Below are 20,073 nucleotides of genomic sequence, written 5' to 3' on the forward strand. Positions count from 1 at the left end.
AGCAGCTGTACCGCAATCTGTGTACAGATGACAAGTGTTCGCGCTTCCTCCTGGTTGAAGAATCGTGTCTTTGCAGAAAGTGCACCACGGCTCAACAAGCGTGTTGCTGCATTGACACGGCTGTCTGAGCCTTGCAATGCGATATAGAGGAGAGAAAGCGCGTAGGGGCCCCAGAGGTCCCACTCGAGCCCCTGTGGCATCTCAAAGGCCGCTGCTGAGAACCGCCATGTAGAAAACAAGCCAAAGGTGTGCATAGTCAAATACCCTGCAGAGCCAATAGCACCTGCCACAAAGATTGGAGCGAATAACGTGTTGCGCAGGCTTGAGAGTGGGTGGACTTTGAGGGCATCGACACCGGCGATACAGAAGTTGCTGCATTTGAGGATTGCATCGATGGGTATCGTCACGAGTCCAACCGTTTTTGCCCATCGAATACGTTGCAGCCTCGATGGCGCAAGGACAGAGAGTGCGACGTGCACAACGATATAGGTTGCCATGTATGTTGGAATGACCGAGTCACTAAGCAGAAAGGGCGGGACTGTGCTTGTCAGGAGACCTGCAACGATACCACCGGAGATGGGCATAGCACAAACGCTGAGCATGCCCAGAACCCAAGAAGGCCGCGTTTGGGTGGTTGCATGATACGCGAGAGAGAGCCTGAGTGCGTGCAGTACAAAGATGAGCTTGACGGGAAGTCCCGGGATGCCTATGGCAGCAACAGTGTTCACGAGCGTGGCGACTGGCTGCAATGCGTGAGAGTACGCATTGCCAATCATGAGAGTGTGCACTATAGCTTGTGGTGTAGGTGTGACTGGGTAAATGCGCGTTGTCGTGATTTGGTCCAGCGACGCATCCAGCAGCAGGCGAGTTTGAGTCTGAGACTTTGGAAAACAAACACACAAGACTGAACTGCTCAAGGATCCCCTGCTTCACGAGCTGGGCCCACAGAGGAGAAGGGAAGAGCGAGAAGCAGCAGCAGCAGAGATGAGGAGTACACGCACCCTCTCACAGGTACTCGGCCCATCGTCCCCGCCGCCAGCCACAGCGCCAAATGCAAATACCGGCAACAAGCGCAAGGCATCGGCCATGCTCCAAGCAAGCTACAAGCTCACCACGGACCAAGTCAACACTGTCATTCACAGCCTCGCCCTACCTGACCGCGAAGTAGCAGCGGCGACTGAACACAGCAACGACGCGGCCAGTGCAACGCATTTCGGTGGAGTACAAGCGTATGCTAAATTAGCGGGCCGCGACTGGACGTACTACGTCAAGGCGCTCGAGGTGAGTATCGGCAGAGCGAGTGAGATTGGTGATGCTACACCCTCGCAAGTGGATTTGGATCTGGGGCCTGCAAAGGTGATTAGCAGGTTGCACGCCAAAATCGAGTACGACTTGCAGGAACGGTTCTGGAAGTGTTCGATTGTCGGCCGCAACGGTTTGAAGGTCGATGGCAAGGTCTACAGAGACCGCAAAACGGCACGTCTCTCCTCTGGCCAAATCTTGGAGTTGGGCGGTGTGCAGATGATGTTTGTCCTACCAGACTCTCCGCCGGAGGTGCAAGCAGCTTTTGTGCCGGAAGCACTGCGCTATGAACTGGATACACCCCGCAGGAGGAGGTCAATACGCGTGTCTCGTTGCCGCATATGTTGCCGTATACGCCTGCGCCGACGACTCCGGGCCCATCGACAGGCGAAGTGGATTACGCTGCGGATAATGCCAGAGAGATGAAGCCACCCTTCTCCTATGCGACGCTCATATCGCAGGCCATCTTGTCGAACGCGGATCGTACACTGACCCTGGCGCAAATCTACAGCTGGATCTCGTCACACTACAGCTGGTATCGGTTCGCAAAAAGCGGTTGGCAGAACTCCATCAGGCACAATTTGAGTCTGAACAAAGCCTTTGTCAAGGTTCCACGCAGGGCCGAAGAGCCAGGCAAGGGCATGAAGTGGACGATCCAAGAGGAGTTTGTCGACGAGTTTGTCAACAAGTCAAGACGACCGGCTACGCAAAATGGGTCTCGTGCGAGTAGTGTCAAGCGTCGGCGGAAGGAGGAGCCTGCTGCTTCACTGACTCCTCCTCCACAGCAGCATCAGCAGCAGCAGCTACCCATACCACTGCCGTTGCCGCAGCATCATCATCATCATCAACAGCAGCATATGCAACAACAAGAGCCTCAATCTCAGCAACAGCATCCGCAACAAGACATGCACTTACACCATGCCATCGCTGTTCCGATTCCACAGCATATTCCACTGCAGGAAGCGCTGCCACGGTCCTCGCACGCCGCATCACACAGTATGCCTGTATCGCGTGCCTCTGTCACGCCGCCTCTCCCAGGCCATGCACCTGGTCCGGAGCGAGATCGGATCGCTCCGCTCATGGCAACTCCGCCGTCTCTACCACCGTCTGCCAAACAGCAGCAGCCACTCTCGTCGCCTGCTCCGTTTTGGAAGTACATGGTGAGTAACATGACAACGCCGACGGGTACTTCGCATGGATTACTCTCACACAGCCCAACACAGCACCTCAGTCCTGGATTAGCATTGCAAGCGGCTATGGATATTGATAGTGAGACGGGACCAGTTGTTCCTGTGGTAGGGAGTCAGGGTACACCGTTACGAACAACAATGAGTTCAGAGCGACAAAATCTATCACGGGGTGAAACCATGCCGTCGCCTTCACGGATGCATAGGAAAATTGAACAAACGGATGGAGATGCAGCATTACCTGTGCTGCCGGCGGCGAATGCGAGTAATGGGGCAACGACAACGGGTATGGAGCAGTTGTTTGACCTTGAAGGCGTCGACCTCCGTAAAGGCTTCCCCGAGATTTCACGATGGAGCGAGACGAGAGAAGGTGAAGCGGCCCTGTATTCCTTTTAAGAATGAGGCGCGACATGATGACAGCACAAAAAAAGATAAGGAACAGAGTCTGTACATGTCCATAAAAGACGTCAATTCGTTGCTACTGCAAGGCGATCGCACCTGCAATGATGAATGCAGATTTTCCGGAGCTCATAGCAAGGATCCAGTCTTGACGAATCCCCTTGGCGGACTTCTCGCCGACCGCATCTGCTGTATCGTTTGTCGCTCTTCCACTTGCTCTACCTTGACGAGCTCCTTGACTTTGAGGACCATGCCTGCCGTCTGCGGTGAGACTGTGTGAAAGACCGACTGCATTCTCTTGCGCAGGCCAAGCGATGCGAGTACCAGATTTGTCTTTTCGGGCAGGCCTATTGCTAGGATATCAGCTTCGTCTTTGAGCACAACAGATGCACATACCTGAACGCACCAGCGTTATTTTGAGGAAGGGCATGGGTGCACAAGTTTGTTGGTGCTTGGTCGTCGCCTTTCTCATTTTTTGGGCTGACGAGACCTCACACATCCAAGGCATTACACTCACTCAGCCAGTAGCTCGACAGAGGGGCAGGCATACCTGGACAGCTGCTGTATAGTAAGCTCCTGCCATGGGTGCTCAAGAATCAAAGCTGAGTTTCCGCAGGGGGATCTTCAGGTTGCATGAAGAGCGCAACATCGCCTTGGATGACCCATACTGGCACAACTTCTGGACTCTACCGGAAGGCGCAGAAGACGTATTTACCCTCTTCTCGCCAACAGACATACGTAGAGCGCGCGACGAAGCGCCGGAGAACTTCAAAAGCCTGCTGCTTGTTTTGTGTACGCGACTCTTTGCACTCAAGGATCATGCACAATTCCCAACAAGCAATGAGAGTAAAGCGCCAGAGCAGCATCTCTTGAACTGCTTGCGTGTCTTGACAAGGTTGATTCCATTCATCTTCGAGTCGGATGCGATGGACGATGCAATGGAGAACTTTTGGTGGGTGAAGCGGACACGGCGGACCTCGAGGTCAGTTGAGCCGCCAGAGGAGTCGACGCCGACGCAAGAATCGATTCAAATGACACAAATGCAAGCGACAAGCAATGCAGAAGAGGTGGAGCCAATGGCGGAAGAACTCATGCATACCTTGGTGGATCTGCTGTTTTACTCTGGCTTCACAATACCACCCAACCAGAAGGGTAAAGTGGTCTACAGCATATGGGAGACTGGTGTTGGGTGTACCATTCCCATGGGCTCGACCAAGCAACTCGACTCCAATAGGATTGAAGTGCTTCGCTGCATTCTAGCACTCATCTCACGCGGCATGTATATCCCTGCCAATGTCGAGCGCGAGAACCGTCACATCACCCATCTTGTGGTGACAACACCAAAGAATGTGGTTCTCGCTATCTTGTGCTCCATGTTGAACATCACCATGAAGTATAATCCAACGACATGGCGGACCCTGCCTTACTCCGCGGCATTTCTTGCGGATTCACGGCAACTGCTCGTCACCTACTGCCTTCAATTTCTGCTTGCGCTACTCTGCTATCCTCTGCCAGAGTCAGGTACAACATGCTACATACAGCAATCCGCAGACAAGGACGAGCCGGTTGATCAATTTAGATATTACTTCAAGAAGCTCCATCGAGCGGCGGATTTCAACTTCATGGTAGATGGCATGCTTCGAGCGCTCCAACAGCCGTTGCAGGCATCTACAGCACTACTGCCTGGTTCTCAAAAGGCTGTTCGCTATTACCCAGAGATGCTGTTCCTCTTCTGGGAAACGTTGCAGCAGAATCGACGCTTTCGCACCTTTCTTATCGAAACAGATCGAGCACTCGACTTCCTCGTGCTTCTTCTCTTCTATGCGCTTGAAAACAAGACCGATCCTGCTCAGATTGGCCTCGTGCGCATGTGCGTCTTCATTCTGCAACCCCTGAGTGCAGAGTCCAAGTTCGCAAAATCGCTCAGCAAGCCATTCGAGGGACACAATTCTTTGCCGGCTTCAGTACGCATTCCTTCTCCACACTGCACGTACGCAGACTATCTCGTCGTCAGTATCTACTCTCTCATTGCAACATCGCGTGGCGCGCTCGTCAGTCTCTATCCAGCGCTTTTCATGACATTGAGCAATGTAGCGCCTTACTTCAATGGCCTCAGCATCATGGCATCTACCAAGCTACTCCAGCTGCTCAACAGTATCGCTCAGCCGAGTTTCTTGTTTGCCAATGAACTCAATCATCAGTTGCTACTATACTTGCTTGAAGTCTTAAATGGCATTATTGAGCACAATTTCAGCGAGAATCCACATCTCATTTACGCCATCCTGCGCAACAACAAGGTCTTTACTGCTCTGCAAAAGCTCTCGCTTGACTCTGGTCTCGAGCAAATACAAAGACTTCGACGCCGGCGAGCTGAAAAGGAGAAACTCAAGGCTGTTGATGAAGATGCGCCACTCAAGGATAGCTTCGCCATTGGTGACCATGACGATTCTGAACCCGAAGCATCTTCTCCTGTTGCTCGATCTCGCACACACTCACGTACGCCAAGTATGGCTGATGATATTGATTTCACACCTTCCCCTAAAGTCATGTCGGAGAAGGCGAAAGGCAAGCTTCCAGAAGGTAGAAGAGAATCACCGCCTGTGCTTCAACGTCAAAATTCGGCTTCTAGTATAGGGTCAGCGCAAACCCTTGGCTTATACCAACATGCGATACTAGATACAGGCTTTCTGGCAGATGCACCATGGTTCCAATCATGGTATCCTGACCTCGACTTATCACCCATCATGCAAGTCTTGACGCAACTACAACCTGAAGTTTTGCGCCTGACGCAGGAAACGCCTGATCCACGACCTATTTTACAATACATTTCCGGAGCAACGCTTGACTTGGCGCAGCCGGCAAGACCCCCCAATCCACGGACGTTTGTTTGGTCTGATCAGGCAAAAGTTTGGTTTGAGTCATTACTTTGGGGATATGTCTACATTTCCGAAACACGTCTCAATGTCGGTGCTGTAGGCGTCTGGACGGGCACACACGTCAAGCTGTTCAGGGTGCAGGAAGATTCATCCTCTCAAGGCACAATCTTCAAGATCGGTGGGGGCGCTGTTGAGGCTGTTGGCAATTCACTTGCAGAGCGGCTCAGTGGTGCCCTTGGCGTGAAGAGCCCAACGGCACCTTCACCCTCTTGAACAAAGAAGTGTCGCTGGATTATGCACATCATAGAGTGTTGTTGCAATTTCATTTACGATGTAGAAAAGTCAAAGAAGAGTGGCGTTGATGCGCGCTCTGCCAGCAACAAATCCTTGGCCGTCCACGTTGCTTCTCTATTGCGGCGTTTTGGCTTCAGCTTGAAACCCTTGAGCATCTTATCGACACTCTCGCGCCGTTTTGTGCGCTGGCCGCGTAATGCAAGGACAGGCGGGGGTGCAGAGGGACTTTTGCCAACTTGTAGGATTGGTTGCCATCCGCGTGATTGAAAGATCCCCTTCACCAATTCCAGGACGGCATCTTGATCGTCGCGCGTTCGCAAGGATTGCCAACCTTCCAAGTCTCGCATGGCCAGAGAGCCGTGCAAGGTCCGTGCACGCAATGCAAGTGTCAGAGCTGCAACGAGAGAACGAACAGCCGCCTGGTTGTTCAGGCCGTGCAGTTCACGCTCGTGATGAATCTCAAAGCGAGTTGGAATTGCATCGAGAAGGTCGTACGCAACGTTTGCTCGAGGTTCTTGTCGAAACGGATTGCGCGAAGCAAAAGGCTGTTGAAGAACAATCCTGGATGGCTTATTCCAAGGCCAGTCATTTCGCTCAATACAGGCCAACTCGGTGGATGTAGTGGAACAAGAACTTGGGCTATCCATGGTCTAATCGAAAGGCCTACCAGCGTCTTTTAAGTCTCTTGCAACGCCCCTGCAATACCAATGATAGCAACTCCTGCAAAGAATGAAACACCAAATAGACTTGTTCTGGATGTATCATTCTTGATGGCTTGTGGCAGCATTGAAACGACTGAAATGAAGGACATGAAGCCAGCAGTTGCAGAGAACAGGAGTCCATAAGACAAATCGAGCGATCGTTCATCAAACTTGTGCGATCCCTGTGCCTTTGTGATGGCGAAACCAATCAGTGCGCCAACGGGTTGGCTGAGACCGCCAAGGAGGACTGCGGCCCCAAGCGCCTTGAAGCGATTCTCAAACGCTAGATAGAGAGGATAAGCAATCGTAAAGCCTTCCACGAGGTTGTGAATGGCTAGCGCCAGAAATACTCTAAAGCCTAGCGCTGCATCTGCATGTGATGACAGGAATAAGATGAGGCCTTCCGGTGCCTTGTGAAAAGAGATGGCAAGCGCAGTCTGGAAGCCAATGCGCAAGAAATCATTCTTCTCTTCGCGAATGTGATGGTGATGACCTTCTTCAACTCCCGTATGTGTCAGCTCGGTCCTCGCTGACTGAGTCCGTCCTTTTTGTTGAACACAGCACACTTCATCAGCGGCACACAAATCAGAATACCCGGCACATGGTCCAGCACGTTCAGCATCGGTGCGTTTGCATTGTGAGAAGCTCGTCTTTGAGCGTCGCAGACTATGCATCGATGGTTGCTGTACCAAGGGCGTTGTCTCATCTGTCGCTGAAGAATGCGCGTCCTGGTGTGCATGATGATCATCGTTCTCGTCGCCACAACAGTGGATAACGCTGTCGGGTGTCAGATATGGCAGGAGTATATTGTTGAGGAGCATGCAGACAATAACGCCTGCAAGATACCCGGCCATCAGAACAGCATGACTGACACTCTTTCGCTCAAAGACAGGCGTCAGATAATCAAGCGCTTCTGGGAGCATCTTGTTCAGTGCTGTGAAGAGCAAGACGCCGGATCCGATGCTCATGCCAGAGACGAGGATGCGCTTGTCGTTGATGAGGTCGAAGGATGCGCATCCTGGTAGGCGCCTGATGATGACATCGATGTAGATGAAGCAAGCGCCAAGCACGCAAGCGAGACTTGAGAACAAGGTGAGTGTCCATGCCTGAGCATCGTTCCCATGCTTCATATAGCCCTGGTGTCCTAGGCTTCTGCGGCAGTCTTTGAGCAAGCGGATGCAGAATGTGGATGGTGGTTTTGTAGTCGCGGCTCGAAGTCAAGACTGAGAAAGCAGATTTCAATTTCAGGGACACCACAATCACCGTCATCACGCTCAGCAGCTAAGCCTGAGCAATATCGACACCGTCCATGGAGAGGCTATATATCATGCCAATCATTTCTCTACAGCAAGAAGCCAAAGTCACTCTGCAAACTAACCCGTTTAGTAGCACCAGCTGGCACCGCAGGCTGTTTCCCTCTCACCGTAGCTTTCTCTATACTACTTGTCGGTATCGCCTCTGCTTGCGGCGCCGTCGCTGGGCGTTGTCGCTCAGGTACTTTGACCTGCTTCAACTCAGCCAATGACTTGCGTCCCTGCAAGACATACTTCAAGTCCTCCAACCGCTGTAGATTCTCTTCAAGCGGCTCACCACATCGTAAATTTGAAATAACCAGTGCCAAATGACCAGCGAGTTCGCGATTGACGTGCGAGCCAGATGGTGTACTAGGTGATCCTGAAGTTCCCGTCGATTGTCGACTCAGTACCTGTCTTGCTTCAGTCACACCACGACTCAATTCTGTCAGTGTCCCCTTGAAGTAATTGTTCAAGCCCAAGCGATCTGTTTGGTGCAGGAGTGCGCCAAGGGAATATCCAGCAACGCCTGCAAGATTGGTAGATGTTTCTACAAGCGGTGGTTTGGCAAGCACTTGTCGCTGTGACGCAGTGCTCGAGCCTTGATACCGTTCCATGAGGTTCTGCCCTGATTCGCCTGCTCGAAGGGCCAATGCGTCTTGAACAAAGAGAGCTGGAACGGTGCCAGGATGCGGATACCGCATGAGCAATGTCAGTGCTGCACTGTAGTCTGTCTCTGGAAGCATGAGTCGATCGTGTATTCTGATCAACATGGCACAGGCGATAAAATCCATGAGCTTCAATGTTCTGTCAGCAGCAAAGAGTAGATCCCAGAGGACTAGAACTTCATTGAATGTAAACTCGCGCAGAAACAACAAGCGCAGCCATTTAAGTGTGTACATTTGTGGCTCCACCTCGAGATGCGAGAGCTTCTCTGCAAGACTCGGATCGAATTGGACGAGCAACGTGTGCTGGATGTGATTCGCACGAACACAGACTGGTGACTCGCCTTTACTCGGTACTTCGTAGAAGCTGGCCGCATAGCGCATCACTGCATCGAAGAGAGCATAGGTGTTTGCCAAAACATTCGGGCCTCCCGCCTGCTCAACAACGCAGAGCAAGACTCCTGCGAGTTCGTGCATGCCTTGGCGATAATCAATGGATGCATGTGACTTGCACCAGATGAAGAGCAAACTCTCAAGAGTACGTTGTATCTGATCCTGGTGGAACCATGGCTCATCGGGAAAGCTAGATATTAGCTCAAAATGGCAAGACTCGTAGGAACGTACATGCGTGTGCAATCTTGGCGAATGGTCTCTCTGCGCTCTTGATCTCTGTAGTAGGTCTCCCACGCCGGCTGTCGGTCGTCAGCACTCCATCAAGCAAGAGACATGGCTGAAGGGACTTGCCGATTCACTCAGTGGGTCTTGTTCACCATCCGGTCTCGCTGTGACCATGTCCTTTTCAAGCTGCTCAAATGCAGCGCGATGCGCCGCTAAGGATGTCGCAGGCTCCCATACTTCTCCCTCACGCGACAAGAGTAATGCTTGCCAAACATGTACGCGATCGGCTTTACTACAGGCTGCCGCGCCTAGAATTAGATCGCGTCTGAGGCAGTCGAGGGCTTCTGGGGAGGTGTGTGCATCTGCGATGTATGTCTGTGCTGGGATGTGCTGGTTCATGCTTGCATCTTGTGTGTCTCTGTGTCGTCACGCTTGTGGTTGTCTGAGTGTGGAGGGAAATTCAGGAACAGAAAGAGACCAAGCAGGATACTAGCAGGTAGAGTAGACAGGTAGAGTACTAGCAGGTAGACAGGCCAGCTATACCTCCTCATACACAACCTCGTCGCCAGACGCAGCATCCTCTTCCTCCTCCTCCTCACCCAGCGCAACAGACAGCGTCCCCTTGATGGATGCCTCCACCTTCTTCGCTGCTGCCGAGCCAGGTTCTGCATTGTACAGCTTCTTCACCAAGTTGCCCAGGTTCTTCACATTTCTCGACGTCTCCATCTTGCCGCGTGGGCCCAAGAAGTGCAGCACACCGCCCGCTTCCGTAGACGAGTCATCTTTGCAGGAATCCAAGTACCCTTGCTTCCGCATCAGTTTGAGAACATCATCCAGTTTCCCGGCAGGTGTATCAATATCCCACCCAAGACGATGCATATACTGGTTGAGCTTGACTGAGCTGCATGTTTGTTCAGCCGACATGCTCACAAGCACCAGAATCACACCCGACACTGCATTATACAAGGCCTCACCTTTGACAAATACACCCATCGTCGCACCGCGTATTTCAGGCGATAAGGTGGTTCTCAGGACCCATTGCTTTTGTTGTGTACCCACAGCGGCTGAACGAGCACTCTGCGACGCTTGTGTCCCAGGCTGTGTCGCTGCCGTTGCTTGTGTATGTGCCAGTTTGCGCATTTGTGTCATAGTCATACCCTTCTTTCTATCCTTTGCAGGCAATTCTTCCAACCTCATACCAAAGACTTCTTGCAAGCTCGTCTGTGCAGCCTCAAAGACAGCTGCAAATGCACGTCGCGGCGCACCTTGAAGAATCTCCTTGGTGATCAAGTCACGACGAATAGGCAAGCGTGCATGCTCAAGGGAGAGGGCGAGTCGAACGAGTTTTTGACTCATACGCTTAACTTCTGTAGCGGTGAGATTGTTGCTACTCGCTTGAGTGGCTTCTTCATCGGAATCATCGTCTGCTGCGCGTCGTATCCTTCGCTTGCCTGCTGCTTGCGATTGAGAGGGCATCTCTTGTCTCTTGAGCTCTTGTTGTGTATTTATCGCTTGTCGCGTCTTGCTCGAATTTCGAAATTCGCGATCCATGAACAAGAAGACAGCAGAAGGACCACATGAAGGGAGGAAGGGATGCTGGACATACAAGAAGCTATAGACTGCTATGAACAATGCCTGACAAGCTTACTAGACCACCTGGCAACCAATGCTCAAGCTCATGTCCAAGGGGCCATCTCTGAAAAGCTCCAATCGCACATCACTGCCCTCATCCAAGCAGACAAGCGGTACAATCGGGCTCTCGTAGAAGCCAAGAAGCATCTCCAAGCATCAACAGCCATGGTACAGCTTCAAGCGCAAGAATCAGCGCTTGATGCACAATTAGAGGAGAATTTGCAGGTGCTCAGGACACTGCATACAGAGCTCCGCAAACCCCTCTCATCCAATTACGAACCAGCTAGGCTCAGTGGCCGCGAGGGTGCGATGAGTGAGGGAGAAGAGGAGGTACCACGTATTGCGTGTCATACGCTGATGCAATATGCGCGTATTCTTGCCAAGACGTCCTCTGCACCGAGTTCATTCGATCCAACAACCCATTCAGCGACAGCGAGTTCCCTCTTTCCCTGGCCATCGGAGGATATGATGCGGCGTGGTGCTGGCAGTGCCACGGGTGTTGCTCAACAGAATGGAGAGATGGCAATGCAGGAGGATATCAAGGACGACAGTGGCGCTGCAGAAATGGAGCCGACATCGTATCAAGCACAAAATCAACCCAGCATGCCTGACAATGGTCCATCAGGCCTCGACTTGGATCTCTTTGATCCAGACCAAGATGAAGACTAAGATTGTAGATAATCAACAAAGGGGAAATACTACTGAGAACCTATATTGCCTTTAAAAAAAGAAGAAAACAGAAAGCTTAATACGTCAAGGTGAGTTTCCCAATAACCTAGGGAAGCGTCCTGGATGGCCCACGATACCCATCTCCTCTCCTCACACTTGTAACACATTTCTTTCCTTGTTTTAACTCCTCAAGAACGCCCACTTCGTTCGCGCTCATCGAGAGAATTCGATAGCATAAACAACGCCTCTGCCGCTTCCGCATCTTGCTGCTGTCCTGGAATGGTCGTCGGTTTTGTTCGCGACGCATGACCTGCAACGTGTGGTGAAGACGACAATCTGTCTGGTGAAATCTTGGTATTCCGCACAAAACTGCTGGACTTTGGAAAAGTCGGTGGACGATAACTACCACTCGGCGATCCAATGGGACGATGAGCAGCATGGTGGTGATGGAGTTGATAGATGCCAGCACTTGATTTCCGCCGAATTGGATAAGGCGAACTGCCAGAGTAAGAGCCAGGTTGCATTGGGCCGTGTCGTGGCGATGCATACGAACCAGCCATCATAGCAGGTGACATGGGCATGGCTGACTTGTCCGTAAAACTCGACGCAATCAGAGCCGCAGGGTGTGAAGGCGTACGCGATGCCTGTGCACGTCGCCTTAATCCTTCTGCACCAAGAGTCTTCCAATCCTCTTCATCCGTTCCTGATTCTTCATCAAGATCAAGTGGATCAACATCTTCATCTTCCTCGCGCGGTACACCAACCGACAGACTGGGCGAGAAGAGGAATTCATGGTGTGACTGATAGGAGCCAGAGACAGGCACACCAGCGCCAGGTGCACGACTTCCCGATCGCTTGAGACTAGCAGACATCAAACCATGTCCACCCAATGACCCAGCTTGTTGCTGGTGGTGTTGCTGCTGCCGTTGAGAAGAACGGATTTGCATGGGTAGCGATTCAGGGGTGAAGTAACCGACTGCGCGATTGTTACCAGTGAGTGACGCGTCGTACTTGCCATCCAGCAGGGACCAGCGACCCCAGCCAGCTTTCTCAAATAAAACGCCTTTGCGCGACTCAAGCGCCCTAACGACAACGCGTCGCTGCCGTCCAGGTTGCAAAGCACCAAATGTCGCGTTACCATGTGCCAGAAATTGCGTCAAGTGTCGGATAGCAAGCGGTCCATGCTGGCTCAGCAATTGCGGCAACCACGTCTCAGCAAGTCCAGACCCACTCATGGACGCGTCCAACGTCACGTCCGCAGCGTCGTCTTCCATCATGGTCGCGTCGTCTCCTTCATCTTGTTCCTGTCGCTGCTGAGCGGCAATGGCCATATCACGCTTTTGGACACCTTCCATATCGAGGTCATCCGTCTCCTCACCCGTAGACATGGCCTCCTCATCTAATCCATCTTGCGCATGTGGTTTTGGATTTGGCGAGACGGAACGGTCGGGCGTCGCGTACGTAGCGACTGCGTCTTTCCCCTTGAATGACGAGAGCGGCACTGTTTGTCGCTGCTGCAACTGCGACGGTCGGCGCGTTGAAAAGGTTCCTTTGGCGGGCTCCTTGGATCGCGACACACCAGGTGGTCCTGTTGTAGCGCTCGAAGCGTGAGCGCTTCCACCACCGTGACGAGCTGTCGAGACTGGCGTGGGTGACGAGGAAGCAGGTGCAGGTGAGCGCTGCTGCAGGGTCGCCTTGTGGGCTGCCTGCTGCTGCTGTTGCTGCTGCTGCTGGTTGAGTTGTTGCTTGAGGATACTCGTCATTGGGAAGTACTTGTTGGGAATTGAAGAAGGTCGAATGGCGCGCGCCGCCTTTGGGTTGTGTGCGTTGCTGCTGCTGTCGCTTTGTGGTTGGGTCTGGGTGGACTCGGATGTCGCTGCATCTGATTTGAGTTGTTGATTGCCCGCGACGGTGAGCGCCAACAAAGAACAAAAAGGAAGAGACAGCAGCAGCAGTGAGGGGCACGGGAAGCACCGGCAGCACTGGCCGCACACCCGCAGAGACAGCCAGAGCTACCAAGCCGTACCAGGGGCACGCTCACAGGGCTCCCTCACTCAGCGCGGCGTAGATTGACAAATCGTGACTGCTCTTACTTGCTGACATAAGCCGGCATTTGTCGGCGTCGGGATTGAGAAGCGATTCCCAAGGACACAGACGCGTTCATTCAGGTAGGCCACTTCTGTTGGACGGCCTGCACTCACGTCTTGCAGCATGCTTGACCTGTTGTTTGCAGTCTTGGAGATGACAACTTCTAGAGCTGCTTGGACGGTTGCAGCGTCAAGGGGAACCGTCGGGTAGGCGCAAGCGAGCACAGTCAAGCACTCTTGCATTGTAAACTGCATGGCAGACGCATATCTTGTCACTTGACCGTTGTAGCAGCCGTGAATAGCTGTCAGCGGATTGACGCAGCAATTGACCACAAACTTGGTCAGCTGGGCTTTCCGAAAGGCAACAGCATCGAGCACACGCGTATTGAGGGACGCAAGCGGTTCTGCGAGATCGTCACTCGACAGAGTCACTTCGCCAATGCCTGCGTGGCAGATTCGTGATTGTTGCTCAGTCGAGCCCAAGCCATAGACACCGTGAGTGAGGATGGCCTCCAAAATTCTGGGTTTCTTGTCTGTTTTCCAGAGAGACTCAAGCTCTTCTGTGACACCAAGGCCGTTGTTCATGAGGAGAACACGAGACTGGCCGTTGAGCCGTTGCATGACACTGCGAACAGCAGCCGCACAGTCGTATGCTTTGGTGCACACGAGCAACGTGTCTATAGATGAACCAGCCAAAACATCCACCAATTCAATACGATAGCCTGTGCTGTGTTCCTCCGTGTCTCCCGTCTTCACCGAGACCTGATAGTCCCCTGCCCTTGCCTTGATGGCTGCATTCCTGGGCGTGTTTCTGAGGAGCAGCGTGACGGTCAGTCCAGCTCTTGCTCTGAGGTGATGAGCCACCAGGTGTCCGATGGATCCCAGCCCGATGACATGCATCACCTCTCTTGCCTCCTCCCTGGCAGCATCGCTACTCTGGAGTATGTGGTACCGGTGCTTGACTGTCGTCTGAGCAGAATTGTGGGAAATGAAAAAAAAAGGAAATTTTGATCTTCAGGCGCGGGATCAAGGGATCATGAACAAGAGACTACTTGAGCTTATATAGAAGAAGGCCTAGCTGCAGCTGCATTGCATTGTCCAGGCAGCAAACGGCTTCAATTATGACCAAACGGCAAAGGGAAGACCAAGTGCCGGAGACTTCAGCTCCCTCCTCTACCGTTAGGATCGCTGTTGGCACCTACGAGCATGTCTTGCATGGCTTTGACGCCGTCATCAGCATGCAAAAGGACAAGCTTACTTGCGTCTTCAACCGCGTATGGCTCTTTGAAGCGCACACAGCCCAAGTGCGTTCTTTGGCTGTCGGTGGACGGTATCTAGCCAGCGGTGGTGTCGACGAGATTGTCAAACTCTATGACCTTCGGAAACGCAAAGACCTCGGGTCTCTTCTCTCACATGACGGCACCGTGACCACGATCCAATTCGCTCCCTGTGCAGCAGGCGAGCAGCCCCAGCATATGCTCACTGCTGATGAAAATAACAAGCTCATCATCTGGCGTGTGCGTGATTGGACGCCGCAAATTCAGCTTGCCACACGGCATGGCAAGGTCAACTCCCTATCTATCCACCCTTCCGGCAAAATCGCCTTGTCTGTGGGCGCCGATTGTAATGTGAGATTATGGAACTTGGTCACTGGGAAAAAGGCAGCCGCGCATTCGCTCATTATCAAGCCTGCCCCTGGCACACCAAAACCTCTGAGACGCGAATCGGCAGAAGGCCTACAGGTCGCATGGAACACACAAGGAGACGCGTATGCGATTCTGTTTGAAAAGAGCATCAAACTCTATGACATGTCTGCTGCCCTGCAACATACATTCTCTGCCGGTACTTCCAAATTTCATGCTATGCGGTACATGACTCTACCAGATGGTCAGGAATTACTCGCTGCATCACTCGACTCGGGCGTCATTCAAATGCTCGACCCAGTCAAGCAAGAACTCGATTCTGAGCTGACTGGTCATGCAGCCCGCGTCAAGTGTTTAGATGTACAGACCGTCACGCCACAGGGAGCAACAGACTCGTTACTCCTTCTGTGCAGTGGAAGTACAGACGGCCACATCAAAATTTGGACTCAAGGGTCGACAGGCTGGTACGAAGTGGGTGATACAGACTGTGGTGGATCGCGCATCACCTGTCTCACAACCACAGATGCACAAGTCGAAGATCTCGATGAAGTGTTGCGTCGACGCAAAATTAAGGAGGAATCACCAGAGATCAAGTCAGAATATGAAGGCGAGACAGAAGATGGCGAGGCTTTTACCGGATTTGATTAAGTCACCACAACGATTTCACGGCTCTTGTCATCGTCGTAATGCAAGACTAGCTGCACTTGGGGCTTGCCAGATGCGTCTGCAATTGTCTTGAACTCCAGCACGACAGCTGGACCGCCATAGGCACTGCTCATACCCGTATCGAGCAAGATGACATGCCCACCACAACGCGCAAGAGCACCATCAAATTGTGGTGTATGCCCAACAACAAGAAAATCCACATCCAGCTTTGCCATTGTTCTTTGTGCTTCGCGACACGCCTGTGCCTCATCTTCAAGCGCCCAACCGCGAAACCACATGGGACCTTCGCTGGACCAGAACGCAGCCTCTTGTGGAGTCCAGCTGCTATGATCACGGTGCCCATCTCCTGCACGTCGCATGAACGCACGGCCGACGTTGTCCACACTGTCGAAATCGCGATAGTCAGGGTGTAGACCTGCATGCATGAAGTGTGCGCGATACACTGGATCTCTGTACGTCACTGCATAGTCCAGCATCCAGTCTTCAAAAATGTCACCACCCGATGAAAAGCTCGCTCTTCTTGCTTCTTGTGATGGCCAAGTCTTGTAGTCTCCTGCATCCACATAGCGCCAATCTAGCAAGGCATTCATGTACTCGTGGTTCCCCCACAGTTTATGCACCTCTCCACCAGCCGCCTCTGCTTGCGCTGTCAAATTACGCATGAAATGGTATAGCTGTCGTGTATCACGTCCACGATCGACAATATCTCCCGTTTGGACGAACCGAGAGCCACTTGGTAATGCCCAGCTTAGGTCTTTGATGACGCCAGCGTGCATCAGAGCTTGTGTAGCGCGGGGGAAATCACCATGAATATCTGCCATTGCGAATAAGGAGGGTGTGTCTAGCGATACTTGGCTCGTATCTGGAGCTGGGCCTCCGAGTAGTAATTGGCCTATATAAGCCAGTGCGAAGACCATGAGGACAGCGACGCCTTGTATAGCACTAGGCATTCAGCAATTCAAACCTTAGAGGTGTGTAGATGAGATGTCGTGCTGTCAACTTTTGAAGCTCATCTGCCAGAGCAAGTCACATCTAGACGATCAAAGTCTTTTATGTATGCCGCGTGTCAGATAGTCTAGGCTACATAAAATCGACACCCAGCCCGAATTGGAGTCCTTTGCGGACCTGGTCTGTAGGCCTAGCAATAAGCGGTAGACAGAAGCTCATCTCAATCCTCGCTGCAGGATGCCGAAAGACGAGCCCAATGCCAGCACTGACGCTCGGATTTGTGAGTAGCTTTTGGAGTGTCTGTCGAGGCTTCTGTTTATCTAGGGGCAGCAAAGCACCAGTGGCCACAAATGTCTGAGCCTTGATGGGCCAGCTCTCTGGTGCAAATGGCACACGATGCATGATTGACGCACACGTAGACAGGTAGACATCTCCACCAAGCGCATCTTGTGATCCGCGTGGCCGTGGTCCTAGTCCAGCATACTGGAAGCCACGCACAGAGGTTGGACCGCCGAGTTGGAAACGGTCATTGAGCATAGACTGCTGCTCTGCTAGAGTCCAAAGTAAGCCGCCCTTTGCAGAAAGGCTGAGCACCACATCACCCACTTTGCCGTGCCGACTTGCCTGCACTTCTGCCTTGGCAAAAGCTGCCGCGGACTCCGTCAACGGTAAGGCCAACTCTTGTGTAGTGCCCAACCGATAGCCAGTGGTAGGCACCACGACATCGTCCCTTCTGTCATGCACAAAAGCATGTGTCAGGCTGAACTTTTGACTGTCGCCTGCACTTTGACGAATGGCGAGGCTCGCGCCAGGTGAGAGATTCGTGATCGTTCTGGCAACAGCATGAATGCCAAAGTCGTGTCTACCCAGCACAGATAGTTGCTTCACACTCGCAGATAGACCTTGAACCAACTCTTCGTGGCTCGCGTGGGTATTGGCCCGTGTTGCAGCATAGCCTAGCAATTCGAAGATGCTCTGTGGATTCGCATCGATTGGCGTCGTCAAGCGCGCCTCATACGATGCTCGCGTACGTGTGCCAAAGGCAACATTGCCCTCAAGCGACTCTGCACCGCCAAAAGCGTTGCGAATGTTTATGCTGGCGTAGGCACTTCCTTCCTGATTGCCAAAATCGGTACCTGTCCGTGCAGATATCCTCGAGCGTTCCTTGCAATGTAATGTCGCCGCAAGATCATGTTCACTCGCTCCTCGATGGAATGGAATCTTGTCCACATCGATCACAACACTCTCGTAGATGCCAAACTCTGCTAACCGAGTGGCCGCCGCAGAGAGTGCATCCAGGGATGAACGGAGTGTCGCTGAATCGGGTTGATTGAGCACATCACCCAGCACTTTGGCCAGAAACGAGGGCCGTGTGTGAGGCGTACCTAGAACCGTCACCTGCTTCAGCTTTGCAGGCAAAGATCCATTTCTATCCACCATGTCCGATAGTCGTAAACCAGCATAGTGGTAGAATGTGTTCAAACGCTCCTGGACAGCCTGCTCTTGTTCCTCCTCGAAGCTGGCCGCCTCTCGATGCGACCGGAGTATCTATAGATCAGCTTCATTCCCAACAACTTCAGAGGCCATACATCCTCCGCATTGCCGCCATCCATGCGATTTTGTGATGTGGTCGCAAAGTTCAAAATTGACGTGAACGCGACGTCGACCGCGACGACCAACGAGCAAGCCGAGAAGCTGGGCCGTTCACAGGCGAGATGAGTGATGATGACTTTATGCAAGCGTCCGATGAAGAGCAGTATGACTTTGAGTATGAAGATGATGGTTCTGAAGAAGGAGGAGACATTGATCTAGAGAACCAATACTACCAGGCAAAAGCGCTCAAAGAGGACGACCCAAAGGCCGCCATTGAGGCGCTTTCTGCAGTTGTCGCAGCAGAAGAGGAGAAGGGAGACTGGGGCTTCAAGTCACTGAAGCAAATATGCAAAATCTCATTCAATGTTCTCAATGACAAGGAAGCGACGCTCAAATCCTACAAGCGGCTGCTGGCATACACCAAGTCGGCAGTGACGAAAAACACATCAGAGAAGGCGCTCAACAACATTCTCGAGTATGTGTCCAAGTCAGATGATACAGTCTTCATGCAAGACTTCTACGCAATGACGCTCGAAAATCTGGCAGAGGCCAAGAATGATAGACTATGGCTGAAGACAAATCTCAAGCTGGCTAAGGTCTGGCTTGATCGCAAAGAATTTGGCAGACTCAACAAAATCCTCAAGGAGCTGCATGCTGCTTGCGAGACAAAGGATGGCGAGCAGGATCAGTCCAAGGGTTCCCACTTGCTCGAAGTCTATGCTCTAGAGATTCAGATGTACACGGAGACGAAGAACACCAAACGGCTCAAAGAGATCTATCAGCGCACCCTACGCATCAAGAGCAGCATAACACATCCACGTATCCTCGGCATCATCCGAGAATGCGGCGGCAAGATGCACATGCATGAAAAGAACTGGGTCGCTGCACAGGAAGACTTTTTCGAATCCTTCCGCAACTACGATGAGGCCGGCCTGTACCAGCGCATTTCCGTGCTCAAATACCTCGTGCTGGCTAATATGCTGATGCAATCGGAAATCAACCCGTTCGAAAGCCAAGAGACAAAGCCTTACAAGCAAAACCCAGAAATCCAGGGCATGATGTCGCTGGTTGATGCGTATCAGCGAAATGACATCGACTCTTTTGAGCGAATTTTGAGAGAGCATCGTGGTACTATCATGTCAGATCCATTCATCGCACAATACGTCGGCGAGATTACCGTCAACGTTAGAACGGCAGTCTTGCTCAAGCTGGTTGCATCCTACAGTCGAATTCAAATATCCTTCATGGCTTCTGAGCTAAATATAAGCGAGAACGAGGTGGAGCAGCTCGTCATCCAATTGATTCTTGATGACCAAATTGACGGTGTGCTAGACGAGCAATTGGGTAGGCTGGAAATGGCAAAGAAAGCGACGGGCTCGCGTGCTGAAGTGCTCAGCAATCTGGTCTCGGAAGTCGATTATTTGTGGCGAAACAGCGCCTCCAGAATAGGAGTGCCGGGGAATTAGTTTTACTGGCTAGACACGGTCTCAGGCATTCATGT

The 20,073-nt window shown here is 52.3% G+C and overlaps 15 protein-coding genes across 15 annotated transcripts; 6 read left to right on the top strand and 9 right to left on the bottom strand.

Annotated features, from left to right (window-relative positions):
- Positions 1-448: 448 nt before the first annotated feature.
- BCR37DRAFT_387501 (fork head domain-containing protein) lies at positions 449-2,885 on the top strand (the record flags this gene model as incomplete). Its single annotated transcript, XM_040870540.1, has 4 exons — positions 449-497; positions 532-758; positions 904-1,554; positions 1,611-2,885. The coding sequence occupies 4 exons, from the start codon at positions 449-451 to the stop codon at positions 2,883-2,885; spliced, it is 2,202 nt and encodes a 733-aa protein (XP_040725156.1).
- Positions 2,886-3,017: 132 nt separating this feature from the next.
- Positions 3,018-3,318, bottom strand: BCR37DRAFT_393067 (putative 50S ribosomal protein L30; the record flags this gene model as incomplete). The annotated part of the gene is made up of 2 exons (XM_040871247.1): positions 3,018-3,241; positions 3,285-3,318. 2 exons carry the CDS (start codon positions 3,316-3,318, stop codon positions 3,018-3,020), a joined length of 258 nt encoding a protein of 85 aa, XP_040725157.1.
- Positions 3,178-6,146, top strand: BCR37DRAFT_30070 (high-temperature-induced dauer-formation protein-domain-containing protein). The gene has a single exon (XM_040866912.1). The coding sequence runs from the start codon at positions 3,470-3,472 to the stop codon at positions 6,035-6,037; it is 2,568 nt and encodes an 855-aa protein (XP_040725158.1). The 5' UTR covers positions 3,178-3,469; the 3' UTR covers positions 6,038-6,146.
- On the bottom strand, positions 6,091-6,705 carry BCR37DRAFT_393069 (uncharacterized protein; the record flags this gene model as incomplete). Its single annotated transcript, XM_040871248.1, has 1 exon — positions 6,091-6,705. One exon carries the CDS (start codon positions 6,703-6,705, stop codon positions 6,091-6,093), a length of 615 nt encoding a protein of 204 aa, XP_040725159.1.
- Positions 6,706-6,818: 113 nt separating this feature from the next.
- Positions 6,819-7,862, bottom strand: BCR37DRAFT_332332 (Zinc/iron permease; the record flags this gene model as incomplete). The annotated part of the gene is made up of 2 exons (XM_040867058.1): positions 6,819-7,226; positions 7,326-7,862. Coding segments are annotated over 2 exons (945 nt in total), but the record flags the coding sequence as incomplete, so codon positions are not given.
- Positions 7,863-8,063: 201 nt separating this feature from the next.
- BCR37DRAFT_379945 (uncharacterized protein) lies at positions 8,064-9,429 on the bottom strand. Its single transcript, XM_040869383.1, has 2 exons — positions 9,341-9,429; positions 8,064-9,299 (listed from the first exon to the last, which is right to left on the bottom strand). Exon 2 carries the CDS (start codon positions 9,191-9,193, stop codon positions 8,102-8,104), a length of 1,092 nt encoding a protein of 363 aa, XP_040725161.1. The 5' UTR covers positions 9,194-9,299; positions 9,341-9,429; the 3' UTR covers positions 8,064-8,101.
- On the top strand, positions 9,259-9,878 carry BCR37DRAFT_379947 (uncharacterized protein). The gene has a single exon (XM_040869384.1). The coding sequence runs from the start codon at positions 9,507-9,509 to the stop codon at positions 9,825-9,827; it is 321 nt and encodes a 106-aa protein (XP_040725162.1). The 5' UTR covers positions 9,259-9,506; the 3' UTR covers positions 9,828-9,878.
- Positions 9,872-10,810, bottom strand: BCR37DRAFT_393072 (MAGE family-domain-containing protein; the record flags this gene model as incomplete). Its single annotated transcript, XM_040871249.1, has 1 exon — positions 9,872-10,810. The coding sequence occupies one exon, from the start codon at positions 10,808-10,810 to the stop codon at positions 9,872-9,874; it is 939 nt and encodes a 312-aa protein (XP_040725163.1).
- On the top strand, positions 10,766-11,729 carry BCR37DRAFT_29242 (vitamin-D-receptor interacting mediator subunit 4-domain-containing protein). Its single transcript, XM_040866874.1, has one exon. The coding sequence runs from the start codon at positions 10,928-10,930 to the stop codon at positions 11,633-11,635; it is 708 nt and encodes a 235-aa protein (XP_040725164.1). The 5' UTR covers positions 10,766-10,927; the 3' UTR covers positions 11,636-11,729.
- Positions 11,730-11,823: 94 nt separating this feature from the next.
- On the bottom strand, positions 11,824-13,398 carry BCR37DRAFT_387506 (putative Sin3 binding protein-domain-containing protein; the record flags this gene model as incomplete). Its single annotated transcript, XM_040870541.1, has 1 exon — positions 11,824-13,398. The coding sequence occupies one exon, from the start codon at positions 13,396-13,398 to the stop codon at positions 11,824-11,826; it is 1,575 nt and encodes a 524-aa protein (XP_040725165.1).
- A 291-nt stretch (positions 13,399-13,689) lies between these two features.
- Positions 13,690-14,622, bottom strand: BCR37DRAFT_387507 (ketopantoate reductase PanE/ApbA C terminal-domain-containing protein; the record flags this gene model as incomplete). The annotated part of the gene is made up of 1 exon (XM_040870542.1): positions 13,690-14,622. One exon carries the CDS (start codon positions 14,620-14,622, stop codon positions 13,690-13,692), a length of 933 nt encoding a protein of 310 aa, XP_040725166.1.
- A 218-nt stretch (positions 14,623-14,840) lies between these two features.
- Positions 14,841-15,818, top strand: BCR37DRAFT_333041 (WD40-repeat-containing domain protein; the record flags this gene model as incomplete). The annotated part of the gene is made up of 1 exon (XM_040867083.1): positions 14,841-15,818. A coding segment is annotated over one exon (978 nt), but the record flags the coding sequence as incomplete, so codon positions are not given.
- A 191-nt stretch (positions 15,819-16,009) lies between these two features.
- On the bottom strand, positions 16,010-16,948 carry BCR37DRAFT_347558 (Metallo-dependent phosphatase-like protein; the record flags this gene model as incomplete). The annotated part of the gene is made up of 1 exon (XM_040867776.1): positions 16,010-16,948. The coding sequence occupies one exon, from the start codon at positions 16,946-16,948 to the stop codon at positions 16,010-16,012; it is 939 nt and encodes a 312-aa protein (XP_040725168.1).
- Positions 16,782-18,641, bottom strand: BCR37DRAFT_29238 (surface antigen-domain-containing protein). The gene is made up of 2 exons (XM_040866873.1): positions 18,569-18,641; positions 16,782-18,527 (listed from the first exon to the last, which is right to left on the bottom strand). The coding sequence occupies exons 1-2, from the start codon at positions 18,590-18,592 to the stop codon at positions 17,112-17,114; spliced, it is 1,440 nt and encodes a 479-aa protein (XP_040725169.1). The 5' UTR covers positions 18,593-18,641; the 3' UTR covers positions 16,782-17,111.
- Positions 18,508-20,069, top strand: BCR37DRAFT_32681 (PCI domain-containing protein). The gene is made up of 2 exons (XM_040866990.1): positions 18,508-18,735; positions 18,777-20,069. The coding sequence occupies exons 1-2, from the start codon at positions 18,702-18,704 to the stop codon at positions 20,036-20,038; spliced, it is 1,296 nt and encodes a 431-aa protein (XP_040725170.1). The 5' UTR covers positions 18,508-18,701; the 3' UTR covers positions 20,039-20,069.
- Positions 20,070-20,073: the final 4 nt, after the last annotated feature.

Source organism: Protomyces lactucae-debilis, assembly GCF_002105105.1.
Source record: "Protomyces lactucae-debilis strain 12-1054 chromosome Unknown BCR37scaffold_10, whole genome shotgun sequence".
NCBI lineage: Eukaryota > Fungi > Ascomycota > Taphrinomycetes > Taphrinales > Protomycetaceae > Protomyces > Protomyces lactucae-debilis.